At 43.6% G+C, this 17,500-nt stretch overlaps 2 protein-coding genes across 2 annotated transcripts in view; both read left to right on the plus strand.

The window, feature by feature from the left end:
- LOC143297088 (uncharacterized) overlaps nt 1-2,154 on the plus strand; it is a 6,212-nt gene extending 4,058 nt beyond the window's left edge. The window contains exons 5-6 of the mRNA XM_076609260.1: nt 304-449; nt 1,932-2,154. Of these exons, the coding sequence (XP_076465375.1) occupies nt 304-449; nt 1,932-2,079 (294 nt within the window). The 3' untranslated portion in view covers nt 2,080-2,154. The remainder of the gene's footprint in view (nt 1-303; nt 450-1,931) is intronic.
- Nucleotides 2,155-11,366: 9,212 nt separating this feature from the next.
- The window catches only part of LOC143296889 (uncharacterized), an 11,779-nt gene continuing 5,645 nt past the window's right edge, over nt 11,367-17,500 (plus strand). The window contains exons 1-3 of the mRNA XM_076608876.1: nt 11,367-11,630; nt 15,610-15,661; nt 16,905-17,085. Of these exons, the coding sequence (XP_076464991.1) occupies nt 11,597-11,630; nt 15,610-15,661; nt 16,905-17,085 (267 nt within the window). The 5' untranslated portion in view covers nt 11,367-11,596. The remainder of the gene's footprint in view (nt 11,631-15,609; nt 15,662-16,904; nt 17,086-17,500) is intronic.

Consider the following 17,500-nt stretch of genomic DNA (forward strand, 5'->3'; position numbering starts at 1 on the left):
CACGCACACACTGACGCACACACACACACACATGCACAGATACAGAGGCCCAAATATAGATAGATTGATAGATATGTGTAGATATACACATACATATGTATACATATATGATTATGTATGTGTACATATAAATGATGTACACACACACACACACACACACACACACACACACACACACACACACACACGCACACACACACAACAGTATAGTTCAGAAAAGGAACAGAACGCTCCAGTGGAATACAATCATCGAAACTCCCCGTGTGTGTGTGTGTGTGTGTGTGTGTGTGTGTGTGTGTACAGAAAGAAGAAGCGTACAACCACGCTCGGGCCAACTCGCTGTGGAGGGCGGGCGCTTACGGCATGGCCAATTCGGCAGAATATTTCGCGGAGGCCACTGGTGCTTTCTTTCTGGTCAACTTGCAGTCCAGCCCTGGGGGCATGAACGAGTAAGACCGCCGCCCCCTTCCCCCGCCCCTCCCCCCCCTCTCTCTCTCTCTCTCACTCCCTGTGGCCTGTTGGTCATTAATCCGCAAGTTGTCGAAGAGTGGGTGGAATGTGACGGTACGTTAGCTTGGTGAATAATTGTTTGCTTTTTGTATCGTACAATTATCCGACACGTTCTAAATTTCAGCTAATGTGTATCCCTAGTATGTCTGCAATATCTATTCTTTTTTTTTTTTATTGCCCATTTAATAATGTGTCTGTGTTTGATAGGTTTTGTATGTGAATATTGAATAAAATGATCATTTGGAAAAAAATTGAAATAGCACCAAAAGGAACTTGAAGAGGATCTTTTTGTACTGATGATAATTCCCTTATGAATAGAACAATGAATCTGACGTTTTGACAGGGTGCGCATGCATGACGCAACATACATCATATGCTGACTATAGTGATGTTATTCCAGGTGTAATGATCGAACAAGATTAGTCTGTACTTCATGAAAGAATTGTATATCCTTTTCTATGTGTCACCCTCAGACCAGCTCTTACCGCAGACCTTGAAGACTTTTGCCATCGTTTTCCATATGGCATGCTCAGAACGGCGATCTGGGCAATATCTGATTATTATATATAGACGGTAGGGTGACGTTTTATAGTAATCTATCATTGTTGTCTAGATTACCGTCCTTTACTTTAACGGTTGTTGTGGTCTGAATACTTTACTGGCACACTTTTCTATGGCGATAGTCATCGTTTTCCTCATGTCCAACCACCACGTCTTGGAACGAGTTTTGGTTTATCGTTAAAAGCAAAACAAAACCAAACAAAAACTACTGACAATCAGCATGGTGGAGCGGTGACATAGTGGTAGACCGCCTGTCGAGGAAGTGAATGTCCTGGGTTGGATTCCAGCAGGGACGGAGCGTTTTTACCCCACCACCAATCCCCACCCCCAGCCCCTCCTCCTCTCACTTGACCTTGGTTGTGGACTGAATGCTTGTCTATCGGATAAAGCATTGAAGTGAGGTGTCATGTGCAGCATGCATGCACTGCGCTCGTAAAAGAACCCACGGGCAATAAGAAGGTATTCCCTGGCAAACACTCTGAACAAAAATTGCACGCAGAGAAATTTGTTGTGGCAACTACGGTACAGTACAGTACAATACAATACAAGACAGTGCAGTACACTACACTATACTACACCACACTAGAATATAATACAATAAGTACAACACAGCACAACGCTGCCCAACACGACACAAAGAATATTTCATAATCATTTTCAGACGTTATGGTCAAATGAACTTTTTGCCGTCAGCACAACACAACACAAGACGACGCAACGCAACGCAATACAACACAACACAACACAACGTAAGGAAACAACAACACAACACAACGTAACGAAACACAACATAAGGAACATTCCAGAATTATTTCATATTTCCAGCAGAACACAGCAAACGTTTCATGATCAATGTCCAGGTGCCACGGCCAGAACAACTACTGCCGCTCGGAGGCTGAGGTGAGGTACCACCTGTACCAGGTGGACTCCAAGCTCTACTACCTGCTGGTCTATGTCTACACCAACAACCAAGGCCAGGCCGTCGGTGGACTCACTGTCTGCCCCTGAGAGGCCTCTCTCTGTGTCCGCTTGACCTCCACTGATTTTCTTTCCTTCCCCCACTGTTCCATTTGACATGGGCAAGTGGCCCAGTTCAGTAAACTATTTGTCTGGTCTTGTCTTGTCTTACCTCCACAATTCAAGGATCTAAGTGTTTGTTCACAGAATTCCTATGATGTTTTTCTTTGAAGCGTATCTTTTGTCGCAGCGTTGATTTCTTTGTACATAATTTTGTGTCTGCTTCAATGATTTTGGTTATTTAAAAAAAAAAAAAAAAAAAAGGAAAATAATTCTTAAGGTGTTGGCATTGTAACTTTCCTGGCCGAATGAAGACCTTGATGCAAAACTGCACTGAATGAGTGAATGGATTTCACTTCCAGCATGAGCAACCGACATTGAAAAAATAGATCATCGTGAGTCCTCGCCTGAAAAGAGGTGAAGATAATGGTCCTTTAAAGGCGCTCGTCATTTGCTGCAAAGCAATTTTTCCACACTGTTTGATTCATTAATGTATGGATGAATTTAACTTCTCACTCAAAGAAGTCTTTTAACCCAAAGACCTTCATCCAGTTAGTTCAGTTCAATTTGTTCAGTTACTCAAGGAGGCGTCACTGCGTTCGGACAAGTCCATATACGCTATACCACATCTGCTAAGCAGAAGTCTGACCAGCAGCGTAACCCAACGCGCTTGGTCAAGCCTCGAGATCCAGCAAGTCAGAAGGGAAACATCACTCTGTATGAAGTCAGTCCTATGGAAATCTCTTGACCACAGTGAAGAGATGCAAACTGAAGTGGCTCAGGCACGTCTCACAGGCAGCAGGGCTTGCCAAGACAGTACCCCAAGGCACAGTGCAAGGAAGGAGAAGGAGAGGCAGACAGAAAAAGAGACGGGAGCACAGCACCCCAGGCTGAGCGACGCCCTGAGTGAGAACAGGGACAGATGGGGAAAAGCTGGTTGCCAGAGCATCTGTGATGGTCCCTCAATCAGAGAAATGCAAATGTTAGAAACATAAGAAATCCATGTGAAGAGGAAACAAAACCCAGCTCCAACTATTATGCCATCTGAACACATACGTCTGTCCTCGTGATTTTGGGATTGTGTTGGGGTTACCTCACCCTTAGCTCCGGGGCCTGGTTGTATAAGCATTCTTAGCAGCGTTACGTTACAACTTAGCGAAAAGAACAGACCTCTCCACTCCTGTCAGCCATCTTGGCCACGTGAGTTCAGCCAATCGTGTGTCGCCATATAAACACTGGCAGACGAGCACGTGGTCTGCGCGACCTCAGCCATGACCATCGAGACTTTAGAAGTCCATGGTACGCGCCACTTAGCTTACGAGGCCTGGGAAAATTACTGGCATGGGTGAGAGATCAGTACACGCATGGCTTGGACATGACAGAGATAAATATGAGGCATCCAACATTATTCGTATGGTGGTCAGTGCCGCAGTAAGTCTGACCAGGGTTATTGTGTAAGAAATGAATGTTTTTATCTTTCCGTTTCAAATGCCTAACAGAATGCAAGAAGATTAAAATGTGGATAAAAGTGTATGGCTGACCCCACAGTCTCCTGAACTCGGATGTCATTATCTCTACACTCACCAGGAAGAGGAATGGAGCTGTGCGCTGTAGTGATCTAGTCTTGTAGTTAACTGTGGAGTTTGGCCAGCACAAGGAATAAAGTAACTCTGAAAACATTCCTGGCACCATAGGCCAAGGAATGTAAACAACCATCCTTTCCCACGCTGACAGCACCACTCTCCATGTCTCTGTGTGTCTGTTCCTCTCCTTGCATGCAGTGACCACTCACGGCACTCCCACCCTGACTTTCTGTGTGTAAATATACCTACCTCTCTGTATTGTAACCTGCAGTAGAATTGAATAAAATGTTTCAGTAAAAACCCAACTAGTGTTCTCACACAATAACAAAAACGACAACAAGAGCAACAACATTGCTCCTCAAGTAAAGATATCTATTTTCCTTTGTGTATGGACTCACACAGACAGGACAATTCCTAACACGGAGCAACCTTGTGCTGCAACACAGTCCAAGTTCAGAGACGTGACTTCGGGAGTGCAGAGAGGATTATCTTCCGAGGACCACCCAGGAACCAACCAGACTGAGCTTTTAACATGACCCATAGGGTATGACTCTAGCTACAGTGTGAGACCCACACCACAGAAAGAGTATTGAAAAAAAATCTGAAGTGCTCAATACCAAAAAGCAGCCTGATTCATACAAAGAATTAGAAGACCAGAAGCCAAAGTTGTGGCAGTAACAAGCTGAAAGAACTAAGCTCAAAGAGAGATGCAGGCAACTATTACTCAGCCTCCTGTATCGCACAACTGAGGACCTCCTCCCACACTCCACAAACAGAAATTTGTTTCCCCTGCACACAAGATCAGACCCACAAGATCTGATGAGTTTCAGTGAACTGACATCACTTAAAGGGGACACGAATTGGTTTCGGGTTCATGGCTAACATGCACAGATTTTGGATGGTTATTGCATGTCCAATACTTTTCAATGCAAATGATCAACAGTCATGGAGTATTCATGAAGGCGACCATTTTGAAAAGGCTGTGACGTCACAAGTTCGGAGACTCACTTTTGCTTTTGGCTGACCAGCGAACCAGATCGAAAGGAATTCGTTAAAAAAATTTTTTTTTTTTTTAAATACTGTGCAAGGACTTTCCAAAAGAAAAGAAAAAAGGTTTAAGTTTCACATAATTTTTAACCCAGATTCACGGAAGGAGTTAAAACAAGGTGCTGAAACGTGTACAGCACAGACAGATCAAAGTTGTGAGTACCGATGTGGAAACTGCGCGTTCGCCAACTCCGTCGTGCCTGAAGAAAGTACATGTTGCAGAGACAATGATTTGACTGTCGCAGCTTTTTGAAAACGATGAATGCGATGCTCCTGGAATCACAGGACATCCGTCTTTCCCGCAACTGTGGAATTCTGGAAGTTGACTTAATTGTGCACAGTCGATGTGACGTCACAGCCGTTTTCTTTCTGACGCCCTTCTAAAGAGGCGGTGCCGTGTGTTACGCCAAGCTGATAGTTTAGTTCGATAGAATTTTAATGCACACATATGTTCAACGTAATGCATGATTATGTAATCATTCAGCAATTTGCCCGGTTTTTGGAGCATGATGCCATATAACTCTATGCCCCCTTCAGTTCAGATACAGTTCAGTTACTCAAGGAGGCGTCACTGCGTTCGGACAAATCCATATATGCGTATATATACGCTACACTACATCTGCTAAGCACATGCCTGACCAGCAGCGTGACCCAATGCGCTTTGTCAGGTCTTGAGGAGAAAAAGACCCCCGAAAACGGAGTATGGCTGCCTACATGGCGGGGTAAAAACGGTCATACACGTAAAAGCCCACTCGTGTGCATACGAGTGAACGCAGAAGAAGAAGAGGAGAAAAAGAAAAGAAAAAGAAAAATTGCATATACAATCAAATGGGCACATCCCGGGTCATTGAATAAATAAATAAATGAATACTGATAACGAAGAACATAAAAAAAAACAGGCAGACAGATAATGAAATGGAATAAAATGCAGGGGAGTTTTTTTTTAATGAAAAAAAACAACAGATAAATAAAATAAAAAGACAATAATGATAATAAATAAACTGACAAATTAGCAAATAAATGTTGACAAACATACAGACATGCACGCACACGCACGCACGCACACACAGAGAGGGAGAGAGAGCAACTGATCGAGTTGGTATACATTGGCGCGAACTTGGTAAAGATGAACCGGGATCACACGAATTGTGATAGGCTGATATATCGGGAACAGACGTACGTAGCTGCACCGTATTAAGCATATATATATGTGTGTGTGTCTGTAGATACACACACACACACACACACACACACACACACACACACATATATATATATATATATATGTTGCAACATCACCTTACCCACCGAAGACACAAGCTGGGACCATGCTCACACGGACCCGCTCGAGTCAGCTGTGGGGCAACACCTCGGGGAGTGGTTCACGGCAACTGAGGTCAAAGGACACTGGGATCGAAGTGGTAGCCTCGTGGTAAAACGTCCGCTAAGGATCGAAGCGGACTCTGAGCACACGGGTTCGAATCCCACACTAGCCAACATTCCCCCCCCCCCCCCCCCCCTCCATGCACTGGGATGCCTTGGGTGGTTCAGTTGAATGAGCGAACGTTTGCAGCGTTAAACTTACTTATCGTTAAGAATGTTTCTAACTCCACGGTAAACTCCATATACTTTGGAACATCCTCAGCTCTAAGCAAAGGAAGCGCTGCAAAGATCCCCTCATGCAACCGACCTAAGCGGTGGTGGTCTGGACGCTGGTCATTCGGATGAGACGATAAACCGAGATCCCGTGTATAACATTGCATCTAGCGCAGCTAAAGAACCCACGGGAACTAAAGGATTATCCCTGGCAAAATTCTGTAGAAAATGTCCTTTGTATAGGGAAACAAAATCTGATACGCTTGAAGGCAGAAAGAAAAAAAATCGCTGGCACTGCACTGTAGCAACGCACTCTCCCGTATGGTGAGCATCCCGACTTTGACAGAAACAAATATGACAAACAGTAATACAACACAATACAATGCAATACAATACGACGGTTGGTTGTTCGGGCGACGGGCGCAATAGCCGAGTGGTTAAAGCGTTGGACTGTCAATCTGAGGGTCCCGGGTTCGAATCACGGTGACGGCGCCTGGTGGGTAAAGGGTGGAGATTTTTACGATCTCCCAGGTCAACATATGTGCAGATCTGCAAGTGCCTGAACCCCCTTCGTGTGTATATGCAAGCAGAAGATCAAAGTGCAATACAATACAGTGCAATAAAATACGACGGTTGGTTTTTCGGGCCTCTGTACAGAATGGCTAAAGTTGCCAACGCCTCTACCCAGTGGCTTTCGCTCTCGGCTGAGCTGGTGGCCTGTTGGGGGGCATACACCGAGTCTCTTCCCTCGGCCTCAGACACTATCTCAACCCTGGATTGTAAAGCGCATATGTCTCGCCATTGTCGGCGGTCTGCAGTTCTCGTCTCGTCGATATATGGCTGCCAACTACACACACACGCGCGCGCGCGCGCACGGACGCACACACACACACACACACACACACACACACACACACAAACGCACGCACGCGCGCGGACGGACGCTGAGAGAGAGAGAACTCAGAACTCAGAACTCAAAACGTTTTTATTCAAGGATTAAGATTTTAGGCATTGCCTATTCTTCCAATCTGTCCTTGCTAATCTACATCTATTACAAGTAGCACACACATAAATGAAGAGAGAGAGAGAGAGAGAGAGAGAGAGAGAGAGAGAGAGAACGCACATACAACAACCCCTGTTGTGCAATTGAGAAGGTATCCAGCCGGGACAAAGATCGAGCTGTTGGTTCCGTCACCTCATCATATCCTTGACTGCGAAACCTTAATTGGTGATATGGGATCATAGTGGCTTGAGTTAAAAAGGCGATACTGATTTTACTGAACCAAAGTAATGCTATCCCAAGAGAAAGAAGTCCAAATAGAGTGGTGACTGACATCCTGACAGCCTTTCACTGACGAGCGTACTAGTCAAGGGGTTGAATAATTGTTAAGCTGTCAGTTTGTCACTAACTCAAAACACACACATGGTACAAATCCGTGTTAAGCGGTAATGTTTCATCAGCAGTTTAGTGAAGTAACCGAAGGGGAAAATAATTGGTTTCGTCTATGACTTAACCCTTCAGTTCTGAGCTTGTTTTCCGCTCAGATCCATCCATACACCAGTTTCAAGTTCGGCATCGGTTCGTCAGCAGTCTGTTGACCCAGCGATTTGATCCTTTCTTCCGAGGGGTTGAGAGTGATCCACTCAGAAAACTTACAACAAAGGAAGACCGCGTTATGGTGGTTCCGCGAGACACGTGTAAACACACTGGCCAATGGACCGGGTCGTACGTAACATGCAGGAAGTTCAGACAGTGAGACTGTTCGCTATCTGTAAGATAACAAAACAAACAAACAAACAAAAACAGTAGAGAACTGCGGGCGTATTTTGGTAACGGGCAGATGTTGATTTGGGAGGTGTGTGTGTCGAAGTGTGTGTGTGTGGGTGGGTGGGTAGGGAGGGAGGGGGGGGGGGGGAGAAACGGTCAACGAAAACAGATCTTTCTGTAGCTAGTTAACCTTTTTGCTTTTCTTTTTTTTTCTAATTTATTGATAATGCCCGAACACATATGATATATCACGTGCGTACGTGTGTGTGCGCGTGTGTGTATGTCTGTGTGCGTCTGTGTGTGTGCGTCTATGTCTGTGTGTGTGTGTGTATGTCTGTGTGTGTCCGTCTGTCTCTGTGTGCCAGTGTGTGTCCTTCTGTGTGTCTGTGTATGTCTTTGCTTGAGGTCAACGGCAAGATAATTCTTACGTGTACAAACAACTTGAGTAGTCTGTGTTCGTACATGAGGCGTTACCAGACTTTTTCTGCAAGTTACAAATGTGTGCTTCAAGAAAAACAACGTTCTCCTCTTTTATTGCTGTTACTTTTGAAAGCTGTTGAGGATTGTTTTTGTTGAAAACAACTGTCAAAGTGGATTTCTCTGCAGAATTTTGTCAGGTACAACCCTATTGTTGCTGTGAGTTCATGCCGCATTTGGGTCCACAGTTTATCGTCTCCTCCGAAAGACTAGCACCCAGACCACCACAAAAGGAAGGGGGAAGGGAGGTGTAAAACTCCTGGTCCACACATTTATGTGTGTGTGTTTTCTTCTCTCTCTCTCTTTTTTTTTTTTTTTCTTTTTGTTGTTTTTTTGTGGGGTTGGCCTTTTTACCGCTTCAAATATCCTCTTATTAAGTCATACTGACTTTCATCTCTTATTGGTTTAATATGTGCTTTTAGGTATATTCATCCATACCTTTCAGAATCAAAGATTTGCTAAGGACCCAGGCATCATCAATTTCTTTAAAACTGATGGCTGACCAATTAGTCTGGGCTATTTATTCACTCGGCAGCATGATTGTTTTCAAATGTCATATTCATATCGTGAAGTGTTGTGTATACTGGTTTGGGGTTTGTGTAAATAACGATTTAAGATTTCATGATCACCTTCATCAACTGGAACCTAAAGTTAAGTGTCAGATGTTAACAGCTTTCTTTACCACTGTGCTGTCTAGCATATTGGGTGCTTGTACTTTTCTTCTTAATAATAATAATAATAATGGATACTTATATAGCACACTATCCAGAAATCTGTTCTAGGTGCTTTACAAAAACGCTTTTGTTAACATAAAACATTACATCAATGTTACATACACACACCAAAATGTGACTACACACACACACACACACACACACACACACACACACACACACACACACACACACACACACACACACACACTGCATACATTCATTTTAACATACATGTGTATCTAACAGCTACCCTAACACATATGTACACATAGGCAGGCACAAGCACAGTTAACGCAAAGGAAGTGGACCTGCCACAATTGAACTTATTGCTGAGGGAAAAGGTGAGTTTTGAGACGAGATTTAAAAGATGCGAGGGAATCAGAATGATGGAGGTTATCAGGGAGCGTGTTCCACGTCTTTGGCGATTGGAAAGAAAACGATCTGTGTCCATAGATCTTACTTCTGACGTGAGGTATCCTGAGAAGTCGAGTATCAGAGGAAGAAGGGAGCTGGCGAGACGGGGTATAGATATGGAGGAGTTCAGAAAGATACTTGGGGCCAGATCTGTTGACTGCAGAAAAGGTCAGAGTGGATAGCTTATAGTCCATTCGATCAGAAACAGGCAACCAGTGGAGAGACTGAAGGCGAGGAGAAACATGGTCAAATTTAGAAGCTCTGCAAATGAGTCTGGCAGCGTTATTCTGAATTCGTTGGAGTCTGTCTAACAGATATTTGGGAAGGCCGGCCAAAAGAGAGTTGCAGTAATCCAATCGTGAGAGAACCAGAGAGCATACAAGTGTCTTGGTTGCATCGGTTGAGAGATAGTGGCGGATAGAGCTGATTCTACGCAGATCCAAATAGGCAACTTTACAGATATCCGAAATGTGCTGTTGGAAGGAAAGAGACTGGTCTAGGATTACACCAAGACTGCAAACAGAAGGAGAAAGTGAAACAGGTTTGCTATTGATCAGAACAGAGTCGGGAAATTAAGGATGTTGACGAAACTTCTTTGGACAGGTTATCATAAATTCAGTCTTATCATCATTTAGTTGCAGCTTGTTGAGAGTCATCCAATCCTTTAGGCCAGCAATGCACTCATGTATTTTGAGTCACCAGTGCATCAAATTCAGCTATGGAAGCCGACTGATAAAGTTGTGTGTCATTAGCAAAGCTCTCATGCGACATCGCGTGATGACTGATGACATCTGACACAGGAGCCGCATATAGCACGAAAAGAACAGGACCTAGGACGGAAATTCAGCTACGGAAGCAGACTGATAAAGTTGTATGTCATCAGCAAAGCTCTCATGCGACATCGCATGATGACTGATGACATCCGACACAGGAGCCGCATACAGCACGAAAAGAACAGGACCTAGGACGGACCCCTGTGGGACACCATATTTTAAGGCAGACACTCTAGAGTATCTACCATTTACACACACTTTCTGTGTACGATCTGACAGGTAAGACGTGATCCATGCTAGTGCAGTGTCACGAATACCAAAGGAAGTTTTAAGTCTGTTCAAGAGGATAGAGTGGTCTTCTTCTCGTAAATAATTAATCAACATTGCCTTTTGCTATTGTTCAAGTTCATTCCCATCTTACCGAAGGGGATGGTGGTAGTTTTATACTGTTACACCGGTTCGATCTGCACTAGTGCGCGCCGGAGTCAGCTTGTCCTGTCTGAAAGCGAAAAGTAGCATGCAGTCTGATGATAGATAAAACCAACATTGTGTAGCCAGTAACGTTTGGATTCGTACTGTCGTAGTGCTTTTCCTTTCTAAGTCAACAGCTTCTTACTCTACCCAATGGTCGGCAGAGTATGCATTTTGTTGACAATGGCCATGTCATGGATGAAGGATGAAGATTACTGATGTTTTGTCCTGAAACGGAAAAAAACATGTTTGTACAACCATGTTTATAACAAGCATTATTGCTGAGTCCAACAAATGTGACGACAGATGTGTGTGTGTGTGTGTGTGTGTGTGTGTGTGTGTGTGTGTGTGATGAACTTATAAAGTATCGATTCAGTAATCACAAACTTCCGTGTGAGAGGACAGACGGTCGAGGACCGTGATTATACGTAAGGCCACCATTCGCCCAGGAAGAGCGCGGGGTGGAAACGAAAGACTGAAGGGTGTTATAAACAGAGGAAGGACGCATCAGCCAGAGAGACAACCAGGATTCCACCCCTTCGAACAACGAAATCTTTACAACATCAAGACCCCAGAACTCATCAACTTGTCCTCAAGGGCGAAAGCCAGTAGAGTGTTGATCACACCTCTGCGCATTAGTCACGGTGCCTTGGAGTCTCCGTCATGCTGCTTACTGCTGTTGTTCTGCCCTTTCTGGGTAAGTCAAGCGGTTTGACTTTACCTCCATGTTTTTAAAGATGTAAAGTGTTTACTTCGAAACGAGTATTCCAAAGCTAAGTGTCATGAATGAATTGCTGACTTGAGTTCTTCATTCTACAGTACCTTGTAGTACTGTTGATGCCTGCGCTATAGCCCTTTTTGAGACAATATCATTCCGAGTAAATAATTGCCATAAAAATCTCTGGGGCAGGGGGGGGGGGCGGGGGGGGGGGGGGGGGTTGTGCGTGCATGCGTGCGTGCGTGTGTATGTGTGCGTGTGTCTGTGTGTGTGTGTGTGTGTGTGTGTGTTTTGTTTGGTGTTGTTTTGTTGTTGTTGTTGTTGTTTTGTGTGTGTTTGTGTGTGTGTGTGTGTGTGTTTGTTGTTGTTGTTTTTCTAGTTGTTTGGGGTTGTTTTTTGTTGTTTTGTTGTTGTTTGTATTGTGTGTGTGTGTTTCTTTTTCTTCAAACAGAAGAACGTTTATGAAATTAATAAATTTGATAAGAGATGGCCAAAATCATGTAAATTGTCACCCATCATCGTTTACTTCCTATTGTTCTAGATTTCTTCCAAGAAGCATTTTCTTGATTTTGGGTTTACATTCCTCCACACGCCAAGAATATGTATTGACTATTTGTATATATAAGTGCTTATGATTTTCTAATACAGTTACATTTCATAGTTTTCAACAGTTTCTGAACATGATTTCCGGACTTTGTGTTTTTGTTTTGTTTTGTTGGTTTATTAATGATATGGTGGGTTTTTTTAGTTTGATTCTGTGCAGGGTAATTAAAACAGAAAGAAGGGGGTGGAGAGAGAAAAAAACAACAACAACAAAAAACAATGCAGATCAACTTGAGATTTGCTGCGTTGAATACCAAACATCAAATAAGTACAGTAGCTTTTCGCTACTGAATAGCCTCTCAATTAAAACAAAAAGTTACATAAATGACTTCTCTTTTACAAAATCCATGAAATATTTTTCTTTGATTGTACTTCTATTTAATTCAGATATTCGTCATTGATGCCATCCCCCATCTGTCCCATTTCCTGGAAACTGGGGGTACATAGAACATAAACACAACGAAGAAAATATTGATCACAAAAAGAAACACCAAGCGACACAACGACAAGAATAAAACTATTTTTTAACTCACAGGGGGGTACATGAAAAAGTAAAATACGAAAAAGACATGTCTATTTTCATCAACAAACATAATTATAAGTGGTTAATTAAGCATGGATTCCACAAAACAATTATCATTTTATTATTGCACACAAAAAAAAATATATAAAAAATCCATTGATGCAATGCCATACAGGAATGCACGGTTAAAACCGAACGAGTAACAATATTGTATTGTATTACTTCTTTGTCACAACAGATTTTTATGTGTGATATTCGGGATGCTGTTCATAGAGAGAGAGCGTCGCTACGATGAAGGGCGATCATCTTTTCCTGCCTGCAAATGTAATTGTCTTCCTATCAAAGAGGGGTTTCTCTAAAGAAGTTTGCCAGGGACAACCCTTTTGTTGCCGTGGGTTCTCTCCATGCTTGAAGTGCATACTACACATGGGACCTCGGTTTATCGCCTCATCCGAATGACTAGCATCCAGACCACAGCCCATGGTCCAGCGGAGGGGGAGAAAATACTGTCGGGTGTGGGATTCCATCTCGTGCGCTCAGATTCTCTTCCCAGGCGGGCACGTTACCACTCCACACCAACATTTACCAAATCAAAAAGAATAAATGGCCACTCTAAGAACAGTTATCGGTTGTGAGACGGTGTTTTGCACTGACATTCAACAATATATGGGATTTTGAGAATACTGGACGTCTGTTGAAATTTTTGGTCAATATTTTACTTCGGTATTCGTCAAAGAAAGGACAGATATATGTATAATGATACCTGTCTCCACAGTCCTGGATGAGCACAAACTAAAGGTGAACGACGAGAAAATTTATGTACCGTTGAACTAAGTCTAAAAGATCATCTCTCCAAGACACCGCACTCACTTCTATCCATGTAGGTCAGGCCGACATTCCCTTTCCAGATCACGCAAAAATCTTGGTGTCACTCTCTCTAGTGATATGTCCGTGGTCAGGCATGTTTCTTTAAGTCAGCATACATAGAACTCCACCACATTACTTCCATTCGTCACTTCCTGTCTCTTGATACAACCAAACCTCTCATTAATTTTTGTGCGTTTGTCATCTAAAAAAAAAATGATTGATTGTAACTATCTGCTTTCTGGTTCTCCACAGCAGTGTATATTCGTCATAAACTGCAGAAAGTGCCAAACTCAGCTGCCCACCTTGTACTGAAACGCCTTAAGAGTGACCATATCCGGCCTCTTTTGAAACAACTTCACTGATTGCCGATACAGGCCAGGATTGAATATAATCTCTCCACGTATTGCTTTCACGCTTTCTCTGGTTCTTCACCTATCTTTCTTACACCTCAATACTTAAATTCCAACAAAACAACTACGTTCATCATCAGACAGTCACATTCTCCAAATTTCCTCTGTTATGACTAAGTCTTTCGATCAAAGATCCTTCCCATTCACTGCCCCCATCCAGTGGAACTCCTTGCCACATGAAGTGAGACACTCCCTGTCCATTTCCACCTTCGAAATCATGCTTCAGACTCATATCTTTTTACTGCCTTAAATTGACCTCCTGACGCCTGCGACAGCGTGTGTTTGTGTTTGTTTTCTGTTTTCAGTGTATGTTGTTGGGGTGTTGTGTGGAAAGGAGACAGGGAGGGAGAACTGACTTGGGGTTGTTGTAGTAGCTGGTTTTGCATTGTTTGGGTGATGTGATGTACGTGATTGGTTTGGATGTTCGAATGGTTATGGGGTTATGGGGTGTTTACTTTGGACATAAAGTGTAGTGTGCATTTTTGATGCAATGTCTTGTCATAATTCGTCATGTTTACTTAGTTGGACCATCCTGCATGCTTTGATATATACATACATACATACATACATACATACATACATACATACATACATAATAGATATTATATTATTACAATTGTAACTGTAAAATGTTTAAAACAGAATCATTTGATTAAGTGCTACATATATATAAACTTATTAATAATATCATTATTATAGTTGTCGAACATTGTGGTCTGGATTTGTCATTCTTTAATTAGAACCCTAAACCTAACAGACCTCCCCTTGCACCTATTTTTTCTAAGGGGAATGATCAAATTTCACCAAGCACCATGCAGTACGGTAAAGTTTTCATTAGTCTCGTTTACCATTTTGTTGAATGCCCCTACAGATAATGACTATTTCGAATGAGTCGAACGGTGTGATACAGCCTTAACACTCCCTTTTTGCTCATCAATATACACAGGTAAATAGAACGTGTGGTGGGATAAACCCCGAACCCCCACCCCCTTTGTGTGTGTGTGTGTGTGTGTGTGTGTGTGTGTGTGTGTGTGTGTGTGTGTGTATCACAACAGATTTCTCTGTGTGGAATTCGGGCTGCTCTCCCCAGGGAGAGCGCGTCACTACACTACAGCACCACCCTTTTTTGTATTTTTTCCTGCGTGCAGTTTTATTTGTTTTTCTATCGAAGTGGATTTTGCCAAGAACAACCCTTTTGTTGCCGTGGGTTCTTTTACGTGCGCTAAGTGCATGCTGCACACAGAACTTCGGTTTATCGTCTCATCCGAATGCTTCCAGACCACCACTCAAGGTCTAGTGGAAGGGGGAGAAAATATCGGCGGCTGAGCCGTGATTCGAACCAGCGCGCTCAGATTCTCTCGCTTCCTAGGCGGACGCGTACCTCTAGGCCATCACTCCATGTGTGTGTGTGTGTGTGTGTGTGTGTGTGTGTGTGTGTGTGTGTTTGTTGTTGTTGTTTTTGCATTTTTCAAACATAAACACGTGTTCATGTGTTTGTTGTTTACTGTTTCAAAAAATAAACGACTGACAGCTAAAACTCCACGTGTGATGACAGGTGTTGCTGTGTGCCACACGTTCAGCAGACCCCAGCCCCACGCTCCCATCAGGTGAGGGGTGAGGGAGACTACTGCAGGTGTAACTGTTTTCACGGTTACGGTCCTTCCTTCTCATTTCTCCTCCTTTCGTAGGCCTGTTGACTTCAGGGGCTGGGGCAATTTAGCTCCTGTTGATTTGGGGGGAGGGGGGAGGGGGGGTAGAGCTGTGGAGGGGGGGGGGCCACTCTGGGTATGCGCATCTCTGTCTCTTTCTCCCTCTCTCTCTTTATGTATACATATATTTGTGTGTGTGTGTGTGCGCGCGCATAAATATATGTGCATGCATGTTGTTATTATTACTGTTGCTGCTGCAGCTGTTTTTGTCACCATCATCAGTTATCGTCATCATCATCGTCGTCACCATCATTATTATCCACATCATAATCATCATCATCCTTATCTTTATTTAGGTATCTTCACCACCATCACCACCACCACCCTCATCATCATTAGTTGTAGTCGCAGCAGCAACACCACCACCACCATCGTCCTAGTCTTCTTTTTAAGGTGGAGCTGTAGTCAAGTGGAAGAGCGCCCAACTAGGACGCGATTGTCCATGGGTTCGATTCTCGCTTCAACAGGGATTAGAGCGGTGGTCTGCGTACAAGTATTTCGGATGAGACGACAGAGGCTCATTTAAGCAAACATGCTTGCAGACAAAAAAAAAATAGTGTGGCAGCGGATCTTGGAGACGCGCTCATCCAAGGGAGAGCAGCCCGAGCTCCCCGCAGGGAAATCTGCTTTTGCTGAAGTACAATACAACACAATACAATACAATACAATAGAGGACTTGTATTAGTTGTTGTTGTAGAATGGGTTTTTTGTTGTTGCTTTTTTTTTTTTAGTGTCTTATCGTAATATCTTATGTATTTTTTATGACGTCACCACCCATAATTTCTCATAAAAAAAAAAGAATTCCTCGAACTTGATTTTGACCTCTTCTCCCAGTGGGCTCTGTCGTTGTGGTGAGTCTAACAACCTATTGTTGCTCAAGGCTGTGGTCTTGCTCCGTGAGGGGTGGTGTGGTTGAGGCGTTGGGTCCTTGTGAGCTCTATCCAGTTACCTGACATCTAAACAACAGCACACCAGTGCCTCTGTGTGTGTAGGTGGCAGGGGAGGGGTTAGTCACGCGCACGCATGTGTGTGTGTGTGTGTGTGTGTGTGTGTGTGTGTGTGTTCTTAAGCATCTTGATATTTTCAGCAAGCCACTTTCAAGCTAGAACTCCATCTGTTTTCTCTGTCACCATGTCCACAGCCTGCAGGACAGGGAGTTCCTGAGGTCCCTACCGTCACCCCCTCCTGGCTACACCTACCCTGCGGGGTTCAGAGTGTTCTACATGAACCAGGCTAAACATATCGTGCACGGCAACCGTCCCTCAGGCTCTTACATCAAAGTGGTCGGTAGTCCTCGTTCCTCCAAGGCCGCTGTCGACCGGGTAAGCACACACACACACACACACACACACACACACACACACAACGTTTACTCACAGTCATACTCTGGCTTTGACTCACGGGGCTGAGAATTGATTGTCGATGTTCTTTAAAAGCAAACGTATGTGTACATTGCAATAGTGATAGTCAGTAGAAGAAAGCGTGAAACAGGTTGGGAAAGCTGAAGAATAGTTTGTGTGACATGTAGGCAGATACTCCGTTTTCGGGGATGTGCATGCTGGGTATGTTCTTGTTTCCATAACCCACCGAACGCTGACATGGATTACAGGATGTTTAACGTTCATATTTGATCTTCTGCTTGCGAAAACACACAAAGGGGGTTCAGGCGCAAGCAAATGTTCGAAAAGACTTGATTCGTGGGCCCACTGCTTATAGAGAAGAGGCTTCTTTATTAAA

This window comes from Babylonia areolata, chromosome 22 (assembly GCF_041734735.1).
Source record: "Babylonia areolata isolate BAREFJ2019XMU chromosome 22, ASM4173473v1, whole genome shotgun sequence".
NCBI classification, from domain to species: domain Eukaryota; kingdom Metazoa; phylum Mollusca; class Gastropoda; order Neogastropoda; family Buccinidae; genus Babylonia; species Babylonia areolata.